Below are 26039 nucleotides of genomic sequence, written 5' to 3'. Positions count from 1 at the left end.
GTGCGCGTATGCTTTATATTATCGAATACTCTATAAAATAAACTACTCAAAATAATAAATAACGCAATCGAAGAATTACAAACACACAACATAAAATGTATATATATGCGTATATTCACACGAACAATACTTTAAAGCAATATTAATAAGTAAATGTCTAATTGCGGTAGAGTAAGGAAAACGAGCGGCAGACAATTACTTCGATATTAAACAAAATTTAAAGACCCGTTACTATAACTTTGCTGATGACATTTATGAGCAGCCATGTTAGATTTACACGCGTCACGGCGACAGGAATATTAAGGATCAATGGAAGTCGGGCGCGAGAAATAAATCATGAAAACATATTGTTAACACTTTTCTTTAATAAAATATGTGCGCAACTACAAATGTAAAAATATATATATAATCAATTAAAAAGGAGGAAATATAGAATTAAAATACATATATTTAACAAACATAAAATAGATATCATATTTAAAATATATATATATATATTTATCATACATAAAAACAAAAGCCGTTTAAAAGAAAAATAATAATAAGGAACTTCCGATGGTAATGCCTCCGCAAACATTGTTCGAACGTCGATCACCGAAACCTAGGGAAACAACAAGAAAGGGAAACCATCAAAATCGCAAAAACAATCATTAGCGTACCCCCAGCGAACCACCAGCCCGTGGGGGACGGCATTATAAATAAGCAAGCAACGTAGAGCAAAAAAGACTCGATAACTATCATTTAGCGATTAACATTATTATTCTGGTGAACATTATTAATTATCAATTCTCAAAGCTCAATTATCATTTATTATTCCGGTGAATATTCTTATTACGTTGCTCACTCATTAACATTATCGTTATAATACTCACCAATTATCGATCATCATTAACATCCTGGTGAATATTCTTATTACATTATTCTTTGTTCATTGTTATTGCGATCTTCGTTATTACGGTTTATAATTATTTTGTTCACTTTTGTTAATTATTTCGTTACTACGTTCGTTATTGCGCTCATCTTTAGAAATTTTGTATAGTATTTTGCGCTTCGGAGTCTATAGTTTTCCGTCAAGAAAAGAGAGCCGCGACTAAGTAAAAAGAAAATTTTATCTTGAACGCGCATTGTAATTGCGGTATTAATCTAGTCAGTAAATTGTTCTGTCCGTATCGAAATAGAAAAATAAAGTAAACGTTGATAGTAAACTATATTCGAGTTCAAGTAATAAACCCAGTAAAACCTTCGACGACCAACGGAGCAGCTGAGGTAAATGGCGCCAGACAGCGCCTACTCCTCAAGGTAAGAAAATTAATTTTGAGAATTTCCTTCTTCTCTGATAATTTCGTTGCCCTCGAGAATCGAATTAGAACTTCGTATCATCGGTCTCGTTTTATTTTCGCGAACGGTTTCGAAGATAGAATCATCGTTTAACCTTTAAATAAAAAGGAGTTGTCCGCTGTGTCGGCTTGTGCGAACGGTGTTTTCAGCTACTGAACCACCCACTGATCTTCGCATTCCTCCTCCCATTGTTGGCAGAATATTGCCCGTCTTTGGGCAAGGCTTGCGAAATCACACAAATCCCGCACAGAGAGGACTATTAAATACATCGTCGGGGTCAATCGAAAATTAAGAGAGATACCGGCATTGCTAATAACCGATATTCTTGCCACCGTCGCATGCGATTGTAAGAGAGTAATAGGAGAACAATTTCCCTTCGGAAATTTAATCAAAGGATCGTTCGCTGTGTTGGCTTGTGCAAACGGTGTTTTCGATTATCAAAACACCCGTCGATCTTCGCATTCCTCCTCCCACTGTTGGTAAAATACTACCCGTCTTTGGGCAAGGCTTGCGAAATCACACGAGTCCCACACAGAGAGGATCGTTAGAATCATCCTCGATTATTAAACTCGAAAGGCAAGAAGATCGTGGTAACAAAATCCATCGTAGGAAATGAATTGAGTTTCGGTTCTAACGGCAACCTGTTACAGTGAAACTAAAAGAGAAGAAGAAGTCGAACGTAAAAATAAATTTATATATATATATATATATATATATATAAACGACGAAAAATCTCACATTCCTATCCGATCCAGCAACGCTAAAAATACATATATCCGGTTAATGAAATATATATATATAGGTAATAATCTAGGCGATTACACATTCAAATAAAATCCGTTCAACGACTACAAATAATTATTAATCCCAGCTTAAATCCTCTCCCGTGCCAGTATTCCTGCACATCGCAGGTTAGCCGAAAAGTGAAATTCGTTTACCAGTTGCATTAAGCATCAGTTAACGCTACCTATTAAACGGAAATTAATAGAAATAAAATATTTTGAAATAGTCCTTAGACTATTTCTGGTGGCAGCAACTACCGTATTTAATTAGAAATCTAAACTAGTATTACATACACAATAATATCATTTCAAATTATTTTCCTTCAGACTAAATTCAAACTCAACAACAAAAAAAAATTTTTCAGTAAACTCTAAATTTAAAATTTGATCGATGTCGATAAACTAATACGTAACATTTAATATATATATAGTAAATATTTTGGTGGCAGCGGTGGGATACGCTTCACGGAGGATTAAAGTTGGTTTAAACGGTTCGATACGCTCCACAGAGGACTAAGGTTGTCACGTTTGTCAATAAGATGTATATTTGAGAAACAATGGCGACTAAATTAAAATCGTTGGACAAAGACATGATCTTGGTGTTATCGGAAAAACTTAAAGCATGGGATGCGAATTTTCGCGACATGAGTACAACAATGAATAAATTACAAGACGATGTGCGTTCACTGAAAATAAAAAAGGAAATCAAGACACCCGTATCATCGCCGATAATTTCGCAAGCGACAATACCGATAGAAGTTAATCCCCAATCAATTAAGTTAAAAGATGCAATAGAGACAGTACCAGTGTTCGACGGACATCGACCCTCGGTATTTCGATTTTTAAGAGCATGCGAGCGCGCACGAAACATGGTTCCTAGGCATCAAGAATCTCAGTTAGTAAAATTATTAACAAATAAGCTTCGCGGGCACGCGTTCCTCGCCATAGAAGACACAGAAATAATAAGTTTAAACGATTTCGGGAATAAATTAAAAGATATGTTCGATCCGGGAAAAACGGTTAACGAATATAAAGGGGAATTAGCTACAATATTTCAACGACCGGGAGAAGATATTTTGGACTACATAGAGCGCGTCAAAGATCTCAGACTGGCAATAATGAACGGGGAAAGGTACGAGTACGGCACCGTATTTCAAGATAGGATAGATCGAGACACGAGGGAAGCTTTCGTTAAGGGGCTCCCAAACGAGGTGTATTTACGAGTAAAAATAGCAGGATACCAATCCTTGGACGATGCGTACCGCCAAGCCGTGAAAACAACGCGAGAATTAAAACAAGCGAACGATAGATTTCGATACCAACATCCGACACCTTCGAATAATTATAACCGAAACAACCGCCAGGACTGGAGATTTGTACCGCCGTCGCGGTAACACCTAAACAACCCGGGAATAGCAGAAAATGTCAGGAGAGAAACAAGAGCAATAATTTGGGAAGAAAAACGCACAAATAAATACCTCGATAGAGATCTAAATCAAAGGAGAGATGCTGATCATTTCAACCAACCAACTTTTCAATGCAAACACCACTCCGTTGCTGTGATAAGGGATAATTTCACGTTAAATAATAAGAGGACGCACGGTGCCATAGATAGGATCATGGGTGAGAAATTTTCTGAGTTGCCAAACAAGATAAATAATATTAGTGCCAAAGAACCTTCAGACGAAGCAGAAACTAGGAAATTGAACGACGAGACGACAGGCAACGCTTATCCACTGCCTAATATCACAGAGATATTGGACCCGCTGGGAAGTGCGAATTGCCTCTCCACGTTCGACTTGGCAAAGATACAAAAGCAAGACTCCACGAATTTCGTGAATGTCTCAACCATAATAGGAAAAGAGATAGCGAGTGTATCTCACTCAAAAACTTCTATAAAACCATCAGAGGGAAACTTTATCGAACTCAAAGCCAAATCATTAAATTGCAAAGAAGATCACACTATAGAAAATAAAAATATAGCTATCCCTAAATCCAAAACAGAATCTATAAGCAAAAAGGTTTGTAATAAAAATTCAAAGAATAATTCCAAATCTACCAAAAATATTCCTAAACGTTCCATACAAATAAATAATAATTTAATTATAATAAGCACTTCCAGTAAAACTATTCATCCTGAAAAGGTAGAGAAAAATAAAGGTGCTGTGAATAAAGTAAATGAAGAAGAAAAAAGGGTAACTAAGGAAAAGGATTCTAAACATTTTCAAGCTGAAGAAACGCAAGTTCAACGAGCTCAAAGAAATCAGAAGGGAGAAAACAGGGAATCACCAGTCGAAGATATATATAAAAACTTGAATAAATACGCTAGCCATTGGATTATAATTGGATTAAAAATACTTTATTGGTTACTACATCTAATATTTGACGTAGGTAACATAGTAAGTAGTGCTGATCTTATGATTCCCCCAGGAAAATATGGATGGTATCACACTATACTATATACAAAATATTTTTGGGTTAATATGGCTGCGGCACTCTCAAAAATTTGTATCTTAAATGCTATTAGCAAGCAATTGGATAATTGGATCGATGTCAGTAAACCTGCGTCTTGGCGCAAAATAAAAACTAAAATGAAGGAAAGGAACGAAACTCTCCCCGCACAAATTAGTTTTAGACACCTAGCCAGAGAACCTATTGGTGAAGTAACAATCGAAGAGAACATGGAACCAACATACGCAGAATATCTCGAAGATCTGTTCAATAAAATTAACACTGTACAACGAATGGCAAGAGAAAAATTGATAAAATCCAAACTAAGATCAAAAGAATATTACGACCGACGAATCAGCCCCCAAGATTTTAAAATAGGAGATTCGATATATCTACTAAAAGAACCTAGTAAGGAAAATTCTCCGATCAATATATTAGACGACACAAAGTGCTAGAAATCTTGCAGAACAAAACGTCAAGATTGAAGTAAAAGGGATTCCGCGAACAGTGCACTTAAACAAGTTGAAACTGGCGCATAATCGAAATAAGCAATGAATAAAGCGATTTCATTGGACAACGTAGTGCGGTAGTATATGTTATAGTGCTGTTCGTCGAATAACGCAGATACCGAACACCTAAAAGGAAAAAGGAAAATTATTATACGTGTTTCAATTACTGCTCAAATATAAAACGTGTTAACTCAATGAACAATTAACTAGCGAAAGTGGGAGTTACCTTGTGAACAAGTGATCAGCACACAAGAAAGTGTACGTGCAGGTATAAGTTATGGATTGTTGTTCGTGGAACGCAATGTATGACAGCTACCTGAAATAAGTGAATAAATTAGTTTCAATTGTCTCAGTGCAAAATACAAGGTTACTAAATGTTATAACTATATTATGGATAAATCAAAAGGGGGTGTGACACCTTTCATCGAACAATACAGATAGCGAAAACCTAAAAAGAAAAAGGAAAATTATTATGTGTACTCCAATTATTGTTTAAATATACAACGTGTCGATTCAGTAAATAATTAAAAGAGGGAAAGTGAAAGTTACCTTGTAAACAAGTAATCACCATAAAAGAAGGTCTACGTGCAAAATAGGTTATGGCTCCCTACTAGCGGAACACCATGCACCAGCTGGAAATAAACGAACGAATTAACTTCAATAGCCTTAATGCAAAGAGCAGCATTGCTAAATGTTACCACGGTGCTGTGGAGGCTTGACATTGTTCGTCGAATGACACAGACAGCGGAAACTTGGAAAAGGAAAAGAAGTCTATTACGAATGCTCCAATTACTGTTTGCAAGTAAAACGTGCTAGTTCAACAACAACGAAAGCGCAACTCACCTCGCAAACAATCAATCACCGCACAAGGAAGTGTACATGCATGAATTTCGCAGATTAACAAGAAGGAATAAAATAGCTGATGAAGATAGAAAGTGGTTAGAAAATAATTAAGATAGATTAATTGAGAGTTAGTAATAAATATAACCGGAGTAAAAGGATATTTTATTATGTATTAATCTACGTAGTATTGTTATATTATTACATCTAACATGTAGAAGTGGATTTTGTAATGCACAATAGCGGTCGCACACACAATGCACTATACACATATTAAATTAAATGAATTAAACAGTACCTTTATAGCCACAGATATAAGACGATTGAAGGCAACCGTAGTAAGTATCCAAGGCATATCGAAGAATTGGACGACGTTGTGGGAATGATCCAGGTAAGTGACGCAGCATCAAATAAGTAGAATCTAAAGAATTACAGACAATGTTAATCTAACAAATAAATTTTAATCACTAATAAGGAACTGTTCCATTACATAAAATAATAACAAATAGCAAGTACATGCAATAATAAATTAATAGGGAAAATAAGGAAAGGTCAATAAACACATAAATGGGTTAGAAATTAACCAAGATGGACTAACTGAATATTGGCGACAAGACATGATTGAACTCAGTGCAAAGGAATAAAGTTATGCCACACGAAATAACTGGTAACACAATACACAAAACAATATTACAGAACACTACCAAATAAAATTATAGTGATTAACAATTAATTAGTTATTTCAACAACACGTCACTGTTGACATTAAACCAACGCCATAACAAAGAGACAAGCGAGCGACCATGTTGAAAAATTTGTCGCGCGCACATACAAATAACAGCCAATGCAATATAATACGGCATCATAATAGCAATGTTAGGTACTAATAAAAAAAAAAAAAAAAAAAAAAACACACACAAGAAAAGGGGAGAGAGTTAAGGAATAAATAACAACTAACATAATTATAACATATTATATATATTATATTATATACAAAGATACAGTATTCATACAAGAGAACAGATCCAAAAGAAAATTATATAAATGATATTATATATATATTAACTATTTTTATATGTGTGTACAGAACTGATGGCGAACTCATCAACCATTCTCTGAACGACTGACGGAAGAACACGAATAGCAATCCGCACAGAGGAACTGTAAAGTATTGGTACGCTACCCACGAAACCAAGTACTGATGCTATCCACCTGTAAACAAACAACATTTATAACTATGCATATAATTTTCACTTATGTTCACCAATATATATATACACGCATGTTGTAAAATAGGCGATATTTATGACATTCACTTCCATTGATAATGCAAGTGACTCATAAAATTGAGTCGTCGTATTTACCATTGCACGCACATATATATATATATATATATACTCGAAGACAAGGTACACTTGTAATATTTATTCCTATCGATAATATATATTTATATATTTATAACAATAAAACAAATCTCATTCATACTACTTACCAGTACGTATGCATATATCTATATAATTATAACTCAAGTAGAATTCATGATATTTATTTTTACCGATAACATGTACATAAAACCTAAAATAAAACAAGGTTTTAACAATAAAAAAAAAATAAATAAAAAAAATAATAATACATATAAATATAAAAATTTTCTTTCTATATATATACATATATTAATGATGATAAAAGGTTATTCTTATTTCTGATAAACTCGAAAGCGAAACGACAAACGACAACATTATACCATGATACACCACACAGAAGAAACTAATAGAGAACGCTTTAAGCTTGGCAAACTTACCGCCCGATGAATTCGCATACACCACAACCAAAAACACATGGCTTTGATCGTAGGAGAAGCGGTCCATATAGTCAAATGCATTCCAGTACAAGTAAAGGAACTCCACCCGGACGTGCGCCAAACGTGGCGATACTCAGCACCATCGTCATTGGCCACGAGCAGAATATATACCCAAAAGACTTCGATGCACTACTGGACCACGTCATGTTCCCGGCAGAAAATTCTGCAGTCTTGAACACATTGGCCAGAGGAGCAACAGGAAAAACAATCGTCCCTGGAACAGTAAACATCCTGGGAATGATGGACAAAAACACATTAACGACAATAGCGAAAATTGCCGTATCAGGTTTATGGACAGGTTTTATGGAATTTGGAACTGTCAGTGCAGCAATATTTGGAATACTCACAATATTTAAATTAATTAAGACAATAATAGATATAGCCGCACACGGATACCAGCTACGTGAAACTTACGGATGTGGAGCAATATACGGCCCAGTCACCCATCCGCTACTATACCTCAAAAGAAGACGAGATATCGATGATGAAACAGCACAACCTCAAGGGATATCGATAGCACCGGTAGTCATTCAAGTACCGACACCTGCGTTCGCCTTGAGCAAACTCAGAGATACCATCAGTCAAATTTCCTATGGAAATTTGAACTCCAGGGGCGGGGGTGTCACGTCCCGCGCTCTGCACGCGCCGTAACAAGAACAAGAAACCATTCTATACAAAACACGCGAGTAAGGATTTGGATGCACAAACGAACACGCGGCATCACGAAACGAAAGGAAGGATTAACAAACGAGGGCGATTAACAGATCCAACCAATAAATAAAATACATAATACAAACAATTCTAAATAAAACAGGAAATAAGAATAACTACTAATAGTTTAACGAATACATAAAACATACAATATCGTATTATTATTAGAAAATGAAGGTTACGTTGTCAGAAATATATATATGTGTGCGAATTCTATCAAACCGATAATCTAAGATACATACTTAAAACTAGCCTACATTCCGGTAAAGGATAAATAAATAATCGACATTTCATTTCGTATGAATACTACACCGCCAAGAAAATATGCATATGGATACGTATATATATATATGCATGTGTGCGCGTATGCTTTATATTATCGAATACTCTATAAAATAAACTACTCAAAATAATAAATAACGCAATCGAAGAATTACAAACACACAACATAAAATGTATATATATGCGTATATTCACACGAACAATACTTTAAAGCAATATTAATAAGTAAATGTCTAATTGCGGTAGAGTAAGGAAAACGAGCGGCAGACAATTACTTCGATATTAAACAAAATTTAAAGACCCGTTACTATAACTTTGCTGATGACATTTATGAGCAGCCATGTTAGATTTACACGCGTCACGGCGACAGGAATATTAAGGATCAATGGAAGTCGGGCGCGAGAAATAAATCATGAAAACATATTGTTAACACTTTTCTTTAATAAAATATGTGCGCAACTACAAATGTAAAAATATATATATATATATAATCAATTAAAAAGGAGGAAATATAGAATTAAAATACATATATTTAACAAACATAAAATAGATATCATATTTAAAATATATATATGTCGGAGCGGACATTAGAATTAGGGTTAGGGGCGTGAAACGAATCTTCGTTTGGGTTACACGTTGTCGTTATGCAATAGAGAAGACATTGACTAGTGCAAATACGATTATTATAGAGCCGGACAAGTAACCGTGGTAGTTAGGCACTCGAGAAACTAATGACAATGATCCTAGGTTCAATAACGAATCCGCGGTCGACGGGATGATAGATGAACGTACTCACAAAATCTAAGTCGGATGCGTGATATTCACTGGTCGTAAAGGGTTACTCCTTTCATCAGTGAGATCGCGAACGAGAATGCCTTTCCCGTCCCGATGATGCTACAGAGGAAAACTATAATGGGGTGTGTCTAAGGATACGAGATCATCGGATTCGTCGAGAAAAGCCTTCGTTCAGAAAGTAAGGGAAATTGGCGTTGCTGCTAATTGGTCAATCTCCATATCGGTGGTTAGAAAAAGATGCTAGCCGCCTTCGAGGGAAAGTTGCTAGTGGGAGACGCCGCTCGTTGAAAAATATGTCTCCCCTATCTTCCCGTAGTTGGGACAAAGACTGTTTGTCTGTTTGAAGGACTTTAGTTAACTAAACCTTAAGATTTATAACGGGCCCTCGGGCTAGCCGAACATGTACTGCGGAGACGCATCGACATCTGGCAATCATCTTACTCGAAGAATAGGGTCTGCGTGTGGCGAGGCACGGGACAGAAACCGTTGGAATGTTTACTGTCGCGTGTCGCCACGAATATTTCCTTTAAGGAGAGCTATAGGATTACTCCATACCTTTGCTAGGCAAAGCGTTCGTCCCGTGACCGCGGCTGCGTTCGGCGACTGACTGTCGCCTCGAGCCCAAGCTCATTATCACAACTCTCGAACAATTACAATCGGATTGAATAACTACAATTGTTCAATTACAGACTCCGGTGTTCTTTCATCTCCGACATATATGTGTGCGCATTCTATCAAATAAATAATCTAAGATACATACTTAAAACTAGCCTACATTCCGGTAAAGAATTATAAAATAAGAACTACATTACGAAACATGCATGTCTGTAATATCGTGATATAATATATTTACAAGGAATGGATGATACAGATGTTAATCGGACAGAAAAAGACGATTGTTGTTCAACCTGAACTATTCACGCCAAACGTACAGAAAACAGCACAACTAAATAATTAGATAACGACTCGACTTTCACAAAATGCAATCAACACTCTCTCGGCAACGCCACTCGCAAACTCCTCGACTCGCACTCTGCTCCTCGACTCGCACTCTGCTCCTCGACTGACTCTCTGGCCGTTGTCGCATTCTGTTGTCTTTTTTTTAGGCACATGTGTTCTGCAGACGCTCGTAGCCAGGGTCACGTAGGTCTTTTCTACGAAACTATGCACTTGAAAAGACCGATGACACATTGATGGACTCGACGGCGCCTCGGCTCTCGCGACATTGTTCATGGTTCGCCCGATATCTCTTAGGCTTTTCGTCCACGATACTACATGTCTATATATAAATATATAAATTATATTCTAAACTAAACTACTATTAATGTATGCGCATTCTACATTATTGATTCAAATCGATAATCTAAGATACATACTTAAAACTAGCCTACATTCCGGTAAAGGATTATAAAATAAGAACTACATTACGAAACATGCATGTCTCTATATAAACATATAAATAATCTATTTTCTAAACTAAAACTACTACTAATAATCTACAAAAGAAATAGTAACAGCGACGCGAGAAAGGATAAGCAGTGTCAAAACAGAGGTACGGTTTCATATTTCAAGGAATCGAGAGGCCAAAGTATGTGAGCCGAAAAGTGTGTGTGTGTGAGAGGACGAGAGCAAGAGCGAGCACGACCGGGCAGGATTGTATTGGCGAAGAGCAGAGCTAATTGAGTCGTTGAAGAGTAGAGTCGTTAGAGGTTTCGAGTTGTCGAAGAGTAGAGTCGTTAGAGGTTACGAGTCGTCGAAGAGTAGAGTCGTGAGAATTGATAGAGTTGTTAGAGAGAGAGAGTGTGTGTGTTAGATTCGTTGTGACGAGAGTGATCAAATAACTGTAAAGTTATTTGATATAGATACGAGTATTGCATTTAGTTCCGTTAAATAAATATCGTTCTCTGTTCAATTTATATCTGTATATTCAATTTAATATTAATAAATTGTAAGTAATCAAAAAAAAATTTCTATCCTTATTTTTCGATATTACATATATATATATATATATATATGTATATATGTCGGAGATGAAAGGAAAGCCGAAGCCCTTCCTTGGAAATTTTGGGAACATCCTCTAGTACCTTAGCCTAGATTTTATTATAGTTGTAATTGCTTAAGATTTGTAATAAGCGCGATTGGGTTCGAGGTGACAATCGGTCGCTGAACGTAGCCACGGTCACGGGATGGATGTTTTATCTAACGGAGGTCTGGAGTGGTTGTATGTGTTTTCTGAGAAATGTGGTTGTGGCGGCATGCGGCCTCGAGAGCGGGCCGAGCCACGTGTGATGTTGCCTCGGAGGTGCCGATGCAATGGGACATACATTGTATTAGTAATCAAAACTCCAGGCAGAAACTGCCTAGCAACGGCGTTTGGAACTTTCTCGATGCTTCCAACGAGTGTGCCTAGCAACGGCGTTTGGAACCTTCTCGATGCTTCCAAACGGGTATAGAAAACAAAATGCAATCGTACAGGGAGAAAAATCTCCACGAGGCTGGCATTCTTGCGATTGCCTTGGAGAGTGATACATCGAGCATTTTCGACGATCGCATTTGCGTCTAAGTTAGTTTCGCTTAGTAAGGAGTTATCCCGGTGACCGTGGATTTGTTTGAACTCAAACATTGCTAATAGTATTATTTAATTTAATTATTCGTAGATCGTATTATTCATTAGGCTTAGTGTTTGTTAGACTTATTATTAGTTGTACTTATTATTTGTTAAGCTTAGTGATAGACCTGTATATACGTGTAAATAAAATCTCGGCTTTGTGAAACGATGGCTAGCCCACATGAAGAGTCGTCGCGCGCCCAAAATTCGAATCGTGATCCGACATATATATATGCATGTGTGCGCGTATGTTTTATATTATCGAATACTCTATAAAATAAACTACTCAAAACAATAAATAACGCAATCGAAGAATTACAAACACACAACATAAAATATATATATATGCGTATATTCATACGAACAATACTTTAAAGCAATATTAATAAGTAAATGTCTAATTGCGGTAGAGTAAGGAAAACGAGCGGCAGACAATTACTTCGATATTAAACAAAATTTAAAGACCCGTTACTATAACTTTGCTGATGACATTTATGAGCAGCCATGTTAGATTTACACGCGTCACGGCGACAGGAATATTAAGGATCAATGGAAGTCGGGCGCGAGAAATAAATCATGAAAACATATTGTTAACACTTTTCTTTAATAAAATATGTGCGCAACTACAAATGTAAAAATATATATATAATCAATTAAAAAGGAGGAAATATAGAATTAAAATACATATATTTAACAAACATAAAATAGATATCATATTTAAAATATATATATATATATATTTATCATACATAAAAACAAAAGCCGTTTAAAAGAAAAATAATAATAAGGAACTTCCGATGGTAATGCCTCCGCAAACATTGTTCGAACGTCGATCACCGAAACCTAGGGAAACAACAAGAAAGGGAAACCATCAAAATCGCAAAAACAATCATTAGCGTACCCCCAGCGAACCACCAGCCCGTGGGGGACGGCATTATAAATAAGCAAGCAACGTAGAGCAAAAAAGACTCGATAACTATCATTTAGCGATTAACATTATTATTCTGGTGAACATTATTTATTATCAATTCTCAAAGCTCAATTATCATTTATTATTCCGGTGAATATTCTTATTACGTTGCTCACTCATTAACATTATCGTTATAATACTCACCAATTATCGATCATCATTAACATCCTGGTGAATATTCTTATTACATTATTCTTTGTTCATTGTTATTGCGATCTTCGTTATTACGGTTTATAATTATTTTGTTCACTTTTGTTAATTATTTCGTTACTACGTTCGTTATTGCGCTCATCTTTAGAAATTTTGTATAGTATTTTGCGCTTCGGAGTCTATAGTTTTCCGTCAAGAAAAGAGAGCCGCGACTAAGTAAAAAGAAAATTTTATCTTGAACGCGCATTGTAATTGCGGTATTAATCTAGTCAGTAAATTGTTCTGTCCGTATCGAAATAGAAAAATAAAGTAAACGTTGATAGTAAACTATATTCGAGTTCAAGTAATAAACCCAGTAAAACCTTCGACGACCAACGGAGCAGCTGAGGTAAATGGCGCCAGACAGCGCCTACTCCTCAAGGTAAGAAAATTAATTTTGAGAATTTCCTTCTTCTCTGATAATTTCGTTGCCCTCGAGAATCGAATTAGAACTTCGTATCATCGGTCTCGTTTTATTTTCGCGAACGGTTTCGAAGATAGAATCATCGTTTAACCTTTAAATAAAAAGGAGTTGTCCGCTGTGTCGGCTTGTGCGAACGGTGTTTTCAGCTACTGAACCACCCACTGATCTTCGCATTCCTCCTCCCATTGTTGGCAGAATATTGCCCGTCTTTGGGCAAGGCTTGCGAAATCACACAAATCCCGCACAGAGAGGACTATTAAATACATCGTCGGGGTCAATCGAAAATTAAGAGAGATACCGGCATTGCTAATAACCGATATTCTTGCCACCGTCGCATGCGATTGTAAGAGAGTAATAGGAGAACAATTTCCCTTCGGAAATTTAATCAAAGGATCGTTCGCTGTGTTGGCTTGTGCAAACGGTGTTTTCGATTATCAAAACACCCGTCGATCTTCGCATTCCTCCTCCCACTGTTGGTAAAATACTACCCGTCTTTGGGCAAGGCTTGCGAAATCACACGAGTCCCACACAGAGAGGATCGTTAGAATCATCCTCGATTATTAAACTCGAAAGGCAAGAAGATCGTGGTAACAAAATCCATCGTAGGAAATGAATTGAGTTTCGGTTCTAACGGCAACCTGTTACAGTGAAACTAAAAGAGAAGAAGAAGTCGAACGTAAAAATAAATTTATATATATATATATATATATATATATATATATAAACGACGAAAAATCTCACATTCCTATCCGATCCAGCAACGCTAAAAATACATATATCCGGTTAATGAAATATATATATATAGGTAATAATCTAGGCGATTACACATTCAAATAAAATCCGTTCAACGACTACAAATAATTATTAATCCCAGCTTAAATCCTCTCCCGTGCCAGTATTCCTGCACATCGCAGGTTAGCCGAAAAGTGAAATTCGTTTACCAGTTGCATTAAGCATCAGTTAACGCTACCTATTAAACGGAAATTAATAGAAATAAAATATTTTGAAATAGTCCTTAGACTATTTCTGGTGGCAGCAACTACCGTATTTAATTAGAAATCTAAACTAGTATTACATACACAATAATATCATTTCAAATTATTTTCCTTCAGACTAAATTCAAACTCAACAACAAAAAAAAATTTTTCAGTAAACTCTAAATTTAAAATTTGATCGATGTCGATAAACTAATACGTAACATTTAATATATATATAGTAAATATTTTGGTGGCAGCGGTGGGATACGCTTCACGGAGGATTAAAGTTGGTTTAAACGGTTCGATACGCTCCACAGAGGACTAAGGTTGTCACGTTTGTCAATAAGATGTATATTTGAGAAACAATGGCGACTAAATTAAAATCGTTGGACAAAGACATGATCTTGGTGTTATCGGAAAAACTTAAAGCATGGGATGCGAATTTTCGCGACATGAGTACAACAATGAATAAATTACAAGACGATGTGCGTTCACTGAAAATAAAAAAGGAAATCAAGACACCCGTATCATCGCCGATAATTTCGCAAGCGACAATACCGATAGAAGTTAATCCCCACTCAATTAAGTTAAAAGATGCAATAGAGACAGTACCAGTGTTCGACGGACATCGACCCTCGGTATTTCGATTTTTAAGAGCATGCGAGCGCGCGCGAAACATGGTTCCTAGGCATCAAGAATCTCAGTTAGTAAAATTATTAACAAATAAGCTTCGCGGGCACGCGTTCCTCGCCATAGAAGACACAGAAATAATAAGTTTAAACGATTTCGGGAATAAATTAAAAGATATGTTCGATCCGGGAAAAACGGTTAACGAATATAAAGGGGAATTAGCTACAATATTTCAACGACCGGGAGAAGATATTTTGGACTACATAGAGCGCGTCAAAGATCTCAGACTGGCAATAATGAACGGGGAAAGGTACGAGTACGGCACCGTATTTCAAGATAGGATAGATCGAGACACGAGGGAAGCTTTCGTTAAGGGGCTCCCAAACGAGGTGTATTTACGAGTAAAAATAGCAGGATACCAATCCTTGGACGATGCGTACCGCCAAGCCGTGAAAACAACGCGAGAATTAAAACAAGCGAACGATAGATTTCGATACCAACATCCGACACCTTCGAATAATTATAACCGAAACAACCGCCAGGACTGGAGATTTGTACCGCCGTCGCGGTAACACCTAAACAACCCGGGAATAGCAGAAAATGTCAGGAGAGAAACAAGAGCAATAATTTGGGAAGAAAAACGCACAAATAAATACCTCGATAGAGATCTAAATCAAAGGAGAGATGCTGATCATTTCAACCAACCAACTTTTCAATGCAAACACCACTCCGTTGCTGTGATAAGGGATAATTTCACGTTAAATAATAAGAGGACGCACGGTGCCATAGATAGGATCATGGGTGAGAAATTTTCTGAGTTGCCAAACAAGATAAATAATATTAGTGCCAAAGAACCTTCAGACGAAGCAGAAACTAGGAAATTGAACGACGAGACGACAGGCAACGCTTATCCACTGCCTAATATCACAGAGATATTGGACCCGCTGGGAAGTGCGAATTGCCTCTCCACGTTCGACTTGGCAAAGATACAAAAGCAAGACTCCACGAATTTCGTGAATGTCTCAACCATAATAGGAAAAGAGATAGCGAGTGTATCTCACTCAAAAACTTCTATAAAACCATCAGAGGGAAACTTTATCGAACTCAAAGCCAAATCATTAAATTGCAAAGAAGATCACACTATAGAAAATAAAAATATAGCTATCCCTAAATCCAAAACAGAATCTATAAGCAAAAAGGTTTGTAATAAAAATTCAAAGAATAATTCCAAATCTACCAAAAATATTCCTAAACGTTCCATACAAATAAATAATAATTTAATTATAATAAGCACTTCCAGTAAAACTATTCATCCTGAAAAGGTAGAGAAAAATAAAGGTGCTGTGAATAAAGTAAATGAAGAAGAAAAAAGGGTAACTAAGGAAAAGGATTCTAAACATTTTCAAGCTGAAGAAACGCAAGTTCAACGAGCTCAAAGAAATCAGAAGGGAGAAAACAGGGAATCACCAGTCGAAGATATATATAAAAACTTGAATAAATACGCTAGCCATTGGATTATAATTGGATTAAAAATACTTTATTGGTTACTACATCTAATATTTGACGTAGGTAACATAGTAAGTAGTGCTGATCTTATGATTCCCCCAGGAAAATATGGATGGTATCACACTATACTATATACAAAATATTTTTGGGTTAATATGGCTGCGGCACTCTCAAAAATTTGTATCTTAAATGCTATTAGCAAGCAATTGGATAATTGGATCGATGTCAGTAAACCTGCGTCTTGGCGCAAAATAAAAACTAAAATGAAGGAAAGGAACGAAACTCTCCCCGCACAAATTAGTTTTAGACACCTAGCCAGAGAACCTATTGGTGAAGTAACAATCGAAGAGAACATGGAACCAACATACGCAGAATATCTCGAAGATCTGTTCAATAAAATTAACACTGTACAACGAATGGCAAGAGAAAAATTGATAAAATCCAAACTAAGATCAAAAGAATATTACGACCGACGAATCAGCCCCCAAGATTTTAAAATAGGAGATTCGATATATCTACTAAAAGAACCTAGTAAGGAAAATTCTCCGATCAATATATTAGACGACACAAAGTGCTAGAAATCTTGCAGAACAAAACGTCAAGATTGAAGTAAAAGGGATTCCGCGAACAGTGCACTTAAACAAGTTGAAACTGGCGCATAATCGAAATAAGCAATGAATAAAGCGATTTCATTGGACAACGTAGTGCGGTAGTATATGTTATAGTGCTGTTCGTCGAATAACGCAGATACCGAACACCTAAAAGGAAAAAGGAAAATTATTATACGTGTTTCAATTACTGCTCAAATATAAAACGTGTTAACTCAATGAACAATTAACTAGCGAAAGTGGGAGTTACCTTGTGAACAAGTGATCAGCACACAAGAAAGTGTACGTGCAGGTATAAGTTATGGATTGTTGTTCGTGGAACGCAATGTATGACAGCTACCTGAAATAAGTGAATAAATTAGTTTCAATTGTCTCAGTGCAAAATACAAGGTTACTAAATGTTATAACTATATTATGGATAAATCAAAAGGGGGTGTGACACCGTTCATCGAACAATACAGATAGCGAAAACCTAAAAAGAAAAAGGAAAGTTATTATGTGTACTCCAATTATTGTTTAAATATACAACGTGTCGATTCAGTAAATAATTAAAAGAGGGAAAGTGAAAGTTACCTTGTAAACAAGTAATCACCATAAAAGAAGGTCTACGTGCAAAATAGGTTATGGCTCCCTACTAGCGGAACACCATGCACCAGCTGGAAATAAACGAACGAATTAACTTCAATAGCCTTAATGCAAAGAGCAGCATTGCTAAATGTTACCACGGTGCTGTGGAGGCTTGACATTGTTCGTCGAATGACACAGACAGCGGAAACTTGGAAAAGGAAAAGAAGTCTATTACGAATGCTCCAATTACTGTTTGCAAGTAAAACGTGCTAGTTCAACAACAACGAAAGCGCAACTCACCTCGCAAACAATCAATCACCGCACAAGGAAGTGTACATGCATGAATTTCGCAGATTAACAAGAAGGAATAAAATAGCTGATGAAGATAGAAAGTGGTTAGAAAATAATTAAGATAGATTAATTGAGAGTTAGTAATAAATATAACCGGAGTAAAAGGATATTTTATTATGTATTAATCTACGTAGTATTGTTATATTATTACATCTAACATGTAGAAGTGGATTTTGTAATGCACAATAGCGGTCGTACACACAATGCACTATACACATATTAAATTAAATGAATTAAACAGTACCTTTATAGCCACAGATATAAGACGATTGAAGGCAACCGTAGTAAGTATCCAAGGCATATCGAAGAATTGGACGACGTTGTGGGAATGATCCAGGTAAGTGACGCAGCATCAAATAAGTAGAATCTAAAGAATTACAGACAATGTTAATCTAACAAATAAATTTTAATCACTAATAAGGAACTGTTCCATTACATAAAATAATAACAAATAGCAAGTACATGCAATAATAAATTAATAGGGAAAATAAGGAAAGGTCAATAAACACATAAATGGGTTAGAAATTAACCAAGATGGACTAACTGAATATTGGCGACAAGACATGATTGAACTCAGTGCAAAGGAATAAAGTTATGCCACACGAAATAACTGGTAACACAATACACAAAACAATATTACAGAACACTACCAAATAAAATTATAGTGATTAACAATTAATTAGTTATTTCAACAACACGTCACTGTTGACATTAAACCAACGCCATAACAAAGAGACAAGCGAGCGACCATGTTGAAAAATTTGTCGCGCGCACATACAAATAACAGCCAATGCAATATAATACGGCATCATAATAGCAATGTTAGGTACTAATAAAAAAAAAAAAAAAAAAAAAAAAAACACACACAAGAAAAGGGGAGAGAGTTAAGGAATAAATAACAACTAACATAATTATAACATATTATATATATTATATTATATACAAAGATACAGTATTCATACAAGGGAACAGATCCAAAAGAAAATTATATAAATGATATTATATATATATTAACTATTTTTATATGTGTGTACAGAACTGATGGCGAACTCATCAACCATTCTCTGAACGACTGACGGAAGAACACGAATAGCAATCCGCACAGAGGAACTGTAAAGTATTGGTACGCTACCCACGAAACCAAGTACTGATGCTATCCACCTGTAAACAAACAACATTTATAACTATGCATATAATTTTCACTTATGTTCACCAATATATATATACACGCATGTTGTAAAATAGGCGATATTTATGACATTCACTTCCATTGATAATGCAAGTGACTCATAAAATTGAGTCGTCGTATTTACCATTGCACGCACATATATATATATATATACTCGAAGACAAGGTACACTTGTAATATTTATTCCTATCGATAATATATATTTATATATTTATAACAATAAAACAAATCTCATTCATACTACTTACCAGTACGTATGCATATATCTATATAATTATAACTCAAGTAGAATTCATTATATTTATTTTTACCGATAACATGTACATAAAACCTAAAATAAAACAAGGTTTTAACAATAAAAAAAAAATAAATAAAAAAAATAATAATACATATAAATATAAAAATTTTCTTTCTATATATATACATATATTAATGATGATAAAAGGTTATTCTTATTTCTGATAAACTCGAAAGCGAAACGACAAACGACAACATTATACCATGATACACCACACAGAAGAAACTAATAGAGAACGCTTTAAGCTTGGCAAACTTACCGCCCGATGAATTCGCATACACCACAACCAAAAACACATGGCTTTGATCGTAGGAGAAGCGGTCCATATAGTCAAATGCATTCCAGTACAAGTAAAGGAACTCCACCCGGACGTGCGCCAAACGTGGCGATACTCAGCACCATCGTCATTGGCCACGAGCAGAATATATACCCAAAAGACTTCGATGCACTACTGGACCACGTCATGTTCCCGGCAGAAAATTCTGCAGTCTTGAACACATTGGCCAGAGGAGCAACAGGAAAAACAATCGTCCCTGGAACAGTAAACATCCTGGGAATGATGGACAAAAACACATTAACGACAATAGCGAAAATTGCCGTATCAGGTTTATGGACAGGTTTTATGGAATTTGGAACTGTCAGTGCAGCAATATTTGGAATACTCACAATATTTAAATTAATTAAGACAATAATAGATATAGCCGCACACGGATACCAGCTACGTTAAACTTACGGATGTGGAGCAATATACGGCCCAGTCACCCATCCGCTACTATACCTCAAAAGAAGACGAGATATCGATGATGAAACAGCACAACCTCAAGGGATATCGATAGCACCGGTAGTCATTCAAGTACCGACACCTGCGTTCGCCTTGAGCAAACTCAGAGATACCATCAGTCAAATTTCCTATGGAAATTTGAACTCCAGGGGCGGGGGTGTCACGTCCCGCGCTCTGCACGCGCCGTAACAAGAACAAGAAACCATTCTATACAAAACACGCGAGTAAGGATTTGGATGCACAAACGAACACGCGGCATCACGAAACGAAAGGAAGGATTAACAAACGAGGGCGATTAACAGATCCAACCAATAAATAAAATACATAATACAAACAATTCTAAATAAAACAGGAAATAAGAATAACTACTAATAGTTTAACGAATACATAAAACATACAATATCGTATTATTATTAGAAAATGAAGGTTACGTTGTCAGAAATATATATATGTGTGCGAATTCTATCAAACCGATAATCTAAGATACATACTTAAAACTAGCCTACATTCCGGTAAAGGATAAATAAATAATCGACATTTCATTTCGTATGAATACTACACCGCCAAGAAAATATGCATATGGATACGTATATATATATATGCATGTGTGCGCGTATGCTTTATATTATCGAATACTCTATAAAATAAACTACTCAAAACAATAAATAACGCAATCGAAGAATTACAAACACACAACATAAAATGTATATATATGCGTATATTCACACGAACAATACTTTAAAGCAATATTAATAAGTAAATGTCTAATTGCGGTAGAGTAAGGAAAACGAGCGGCAGACAATTACTTCGATATTAAACAAAATTTAAAGACCCGTTACTATAACTTTGCTGATGACATTTATGAGCAGCCATGTTAGATTTACACGCGTCACGGCGACAGGAATATTAAGGATCAATGGAAGTCGGGCGCGAGAAATAAATCATGAAAACATATTGTTAACACTTTTCTTTAATAAAATATGTGCGCAACTACAAATGTAAAAATATATATATATATATATAATCAATTAAAAAGGAGGAAATATAGAATTAAAATACATATATTTAACAAACATAAAATAGATATCATATTTAAAATATATATATGTCGGAGCGGACATTAGAATTAGGGTTAGGGGCGTGAAACGAATCTTCGTTTGGGTTACACGTTGTCGTTATGCAATAGAGAAGACATTGACTAGTGCAAATACGATTATTATAGAGCCGGACAAGTAACCGTGGTAGTTAGGCACTCGAGAAACTAATGACAATGATCCTAGGTTCAATAACGAATCCGCGGTCGACGGGATGATAGATGAACGTACTCACAAAATCTAAGTCGGATGCGTGATATTCACTGGTCGTAAAGGGTTACTCCTTTCATCAGTGAGATCGCGAACGAGAATGCCTTTCCCGTCCCGATGATGCTACAGAGGAAAACTATAATGGGGTGTGTCTAAGGATACGAGATCATCGGATTCGTCGAGAAAAGCCTTCGTTCAGAAAGTAAGGGAAATTGGCGTTGCTGCTAATTGGTCAATCTCCATATCGGTGGTTAGAAAAAGATGCTAGCCGCCTTCGAGGGAAAGTTGCTAGTGGGAGACGCCGCTCGTTGAAAAATATGTCTCCCCTATCTTCCCGTAGTTGGGACAAAGACTGTTTGTCTGTTTGAAGGACTTTAGTTAACTAAACCTTAAGATTTATAACGGGCCCTCGGGCTAGCCGAACATGTACTGCGGAGACGCATCGACATCTGGCAATCATCTTACTCGAAGAATAGGGTCTGCGTGTGGCGAGGCACGGGACAGAAACCGTTGGAATGTTTACTGTCGCGTGTCGCCACGAATATTTCCTTTAAGGAGAGCTATAGGATTACTCCATACCTTTGCTAGGCAAAGCGTTCGTCCCGTGACCGCGGCTGCGTTCGGCGACTGACTGTCGCCTCGAGCCCAAGCTCATTATCACAACTCTCGAACAATTACAATCGGATTGAATAACTACAATTGTTCAATTACAGACTCCGGTGTTCTTTCATCTCCGACATATATGTGTGCGCATTCTATCAAATAAATAATCTAAGATACATACTTAAAACTAGCCTACATTCCGGTAAAGAATTATAAAATAAGAACTACATTACGAAACATGCATGTCTGTAATATCGTGATATAATATATTTACAAGGAATGGATGATACAGATGTTAATCGGACAGAAAAAGACGATTGTTGTTCAACCTGAACTATTCACGCCAAACGTACAGAAAACAGCACAACTAAATAATTAGATAACGACTCGACTTTCACAAAATGCAATCAACACTCTCTCGGCAACGCCACTCGCAAACTCTGTTTCTCGACTCGCACTCTGCTCCTCGACTCGCACTCTGCTCCTCGACTGACTCTCTGGCCGTTGTCGCATTCTGTTGTCTTTTTTTTAGGCACATGTGTTCTGCAGACGCTCGTAGCCAGGGTCACGTAGGTCTTTTCTACGAAACTATGCACTTGAAAAGACCGATGACACATTGATGGACTCGACGGCGCCTCGGCTCTCGCGACATTGTTCATGGTTCGCCCGATATCTCTTAGGCTTTTCGTCCACGATACTACATGTCTATATATAAATATATAAATTATATTCTAAACTAAACTACTATTAATGTATGCGCATTCTACATTATTGATTCAAATCGATAATCTAAGATACATACTTAAAACTAGCCTACATTCCGGTAAAGGATTATAAAATAAGAACTACATTACGAAACATGCATGTCTCTATATAAACATATAAATAATCTATTTTCTAAACTAAAACTACTACTAATAATCTACAAAAGAAATAGTAACAGCGACGCGAGAAAGGATAAGCAGTGTCAAAACAGAGGTACGGTTTCATATTTCAAGGAATCGAGAGGCCAAAGTATGTGAGCCGAAAAGTGTGTGTGTGTGAGAGGACGAGAGCAAGAGCGAGCACGACCGGGCAGGATTGTATTGGCGAAGAGCAGAGCTAATTGAGTCGTTGAAGAGTAGAGTCGTTAGAGGTTTCGAGTTGTCGAAGAGTAGAGTCGTTAGAGGTTACGAGTCGTCGAAGAGTAGAGTCGTGAGAATTGATAGAGTTGTTAGAGAGAGAGAGTGTGTGTGTTAGATTCGTTGTGACGAGAGTGATCAAATAACTGTAAAGTTATTTGATATAGATACGAGTATTGCATTTAGTTCCGTTAAATAAATATCGTTCTCTGTTCAATTTATATCTGTATATTCAATTTAATATTAATAAATTGTAAGTAATCAAAAAAAAATTTCTATCCTTATTTTTCGATATTACATATATATATATATATATATATGTATATATGTCGGAGATGAAAGGAAAGCCGAAGCCCTTCCTTGGAAATTTTGGGAACATCCTCTAGTACCTTAGCCTAGATTTTATTATAGTTGTAATTGCTTAAGATTTGTAATAAGCGCGATTGGGTTCGAGGTGACAATCGGTCGCTGAACGTAGCCACGGTCACGGGATGGATGTTTTATCTAACGGAGGTCTGGAGTGGTTGTATGTGTTTTCTGAGAAATGTGGTTGTGGCGGCATGCGGCCTCGAGAGCGGGCCGAGCCACGTGTGATGTTGCCTCGGAGGTGCCGATGCAATGGGACATACATTGTATTAGTAATCAAAACTCCAGGCAGAAACTGCCTAGCAACGGCGTTTGGAACTTTCTCGATGCTTCCAACGAGTGTGCCTAGCAACGGCGTTTGGAACCTTCTCGATGCTTCCAAACGGGTATAGAAAACAAAATGCAATCGTACAGGGAGAAAAATCTCCACGAGGCTGGCATTCTTGCGATTGCCTTGGAGAGTGATACATCGAGCATTTTCGACGATCGCATTTGCGTCTAAGTTAGTTTCGCTTAGTAAGGAGTTATCCCGGTGACCGTGGATTTGTTTGAACTCAAACATTGCTAATAGTATTATTTAATTTAATTATTCGTAGATCGTATTATTCATTAGGCTTAGTGTTTGTTAGACTTATTATTAGTTGTACTTATTATTTGTTAAGCTTAGTGATAGACCTGTATATACGTGTAAATAAAATCTCGGCTTTGTGAAACGATGGCTAGCCCACATGAAGAGTCGTCGCGCGCCCAAAATTCGAATCGTGATCCGACATATATATATGCATGTGTGCGCGTATGTTTTATATTATCGAATACTCTATAAAATAAACTACTCAAAACAATAAATAACGCAATCGAAGAATTACAAACACACAACATAAAATATATATATATGCGTATATTCATACGAACAATACTTTAAAGCAATATTAATAAGTAAATGTCTAATTGCGGTAGAGTAAGGAAAACGAGCGGCAGACAATTACTTCGATATTAAACAAAATTTAAAGACCCGTTACTATAACTTTGCTGATGACATTTATGAGCAGCCATGTTAGATTTACACGCGTCACGGCGACAGGAATATTAAGGATCAATGGAAGTCGGGCGCGAGAAATAAATCATGAAAACATATTGTTAACACTTTTCTTTAATAAAATATGTGCGCAACTACAAATGTAAAAATATATATATAATCAATTAAAAAGGAGGAAATATAGAATTAAAATACATATATTTAACAAACATAAAATAGATATCATATTTAAAATATATATATATATATATTATCATACATAAAAACAAAAGCCGTTTAAAAGAAAAATAATAATAAGGAACTTCCGATGGTAATGCCTCCGCAAACATTGTTCGAACGTCGATCACCGAAACCTAGGGAAACAACAAGAAAGGGAAACCATCAAAATCGCAAAAACAATCATTAGCGTACCCCCAGCGAACCACCAGCCCGTGGGGGACGGCATTATAAATAAGCAAGCAACGTAGAGCAAAAAAGACTCGATAACTATCATTTAGCGATTAACATTATTATTCTGGTGAACATTATTAATTATCAATTCTCAAAGCTCAATTATCATTTATTATTCCGGTGAATATTCTTATTACGTTGCTCACTCATTAACATTATCGTTATAATACTCACCAATTATCGATCATCATTAACATCCTGGTGAATATTCTTATTACATTATTCTTTGTTCATTGTTATTGCGATCTTCGTTATTACGGTTTATAATTATTTTGTTCACTTTTGTTAATTATTTCGTTACTACGTTCGTTATTGCGCTCATCTTTAGAAATTTTGTATAGTATTTTGCGCTTCGGAGTCTATAGTTTTCCGTCAAGAAAAGAGAGCCGCGACTAAGTAAAAAGAAAATTTTATCTTGAACGCGCATTGTAATTGCGGTATTAATCTAGTCAGTAAATTGTTCTGTCCGTATCGAAATAGAAAAATAAAGTA

At 36.2% G+C, this 26039-nt stretch overlaps 1 protein-coding gene across 10 annotated transcripts in view; it reads right to left on the bottom strand.

Annotated features, from left to right (window-relative positions):
- Nucleotides 1–430: 430 nt before the first annotated feature.
- The window catches only part of LOC117165626 (uncharacterized), a 97584-nt gene continuing 71975 nt past the window's right edge, over nt 431–26039 (bottom strand). For 3 of the 10 annotated variants that reach the window (XM_076626253.1, XM_076626260.1, XM_076626263.1), the window contains 7 exons: nt 18644–18766; nt 6219–6341; nt 5779–5831; nt 5630–5712; nt 5307–5396; nt 873–5206; nt 431–601 (listed from right to left, as the gene is read on the bottom strand). In XM_076626253.1, the coding sequence (XP_076482368.1) occupies nt 5662–5712; nt 5779–5831; nt 6219–6341; nt 18644–18766 (350 nt within the window). In that variant the 3' untranslated portion in view covers nt 431–601; nt 873–5206; nt 5307–5396; nt 5630–5661. Of the gene's footprint in view, nt 602–872; nt 5207–5306; nt 5397–5498; nt 5529–5629; nt 5713–5778; nt 5832–6218; nt 6342–12847; nt 13021–13291; nt 17632–17731; nt 17954–18054; nt 18138–18203; nt 18257–18643; nt 18767–26039 lie in introns of those variants that run through there. The other 7 variants (XM_076626254.1, XM_076626256.1, XM_076626258.1 and 4 more) reach the window with 7 other exon arrangements.

The sequence above is a fragment of the Bombus vancouverensis genome, chromosome 18, assembly GCF_051014615.1.
Source record: "Bombus vancouverensis nearcticus chromosome 18, iyBomVanc1_principal, whole genome shotgun sequence".
NCBI lineage: Eukaryota > Metazoa > Arthropoda > Insecta > Hymenoptera > Apidae > Bombus > Bombus vancouverensis.
This window is presented reverse-complemented; position numbering and strand designations above follow the sequence as displayed.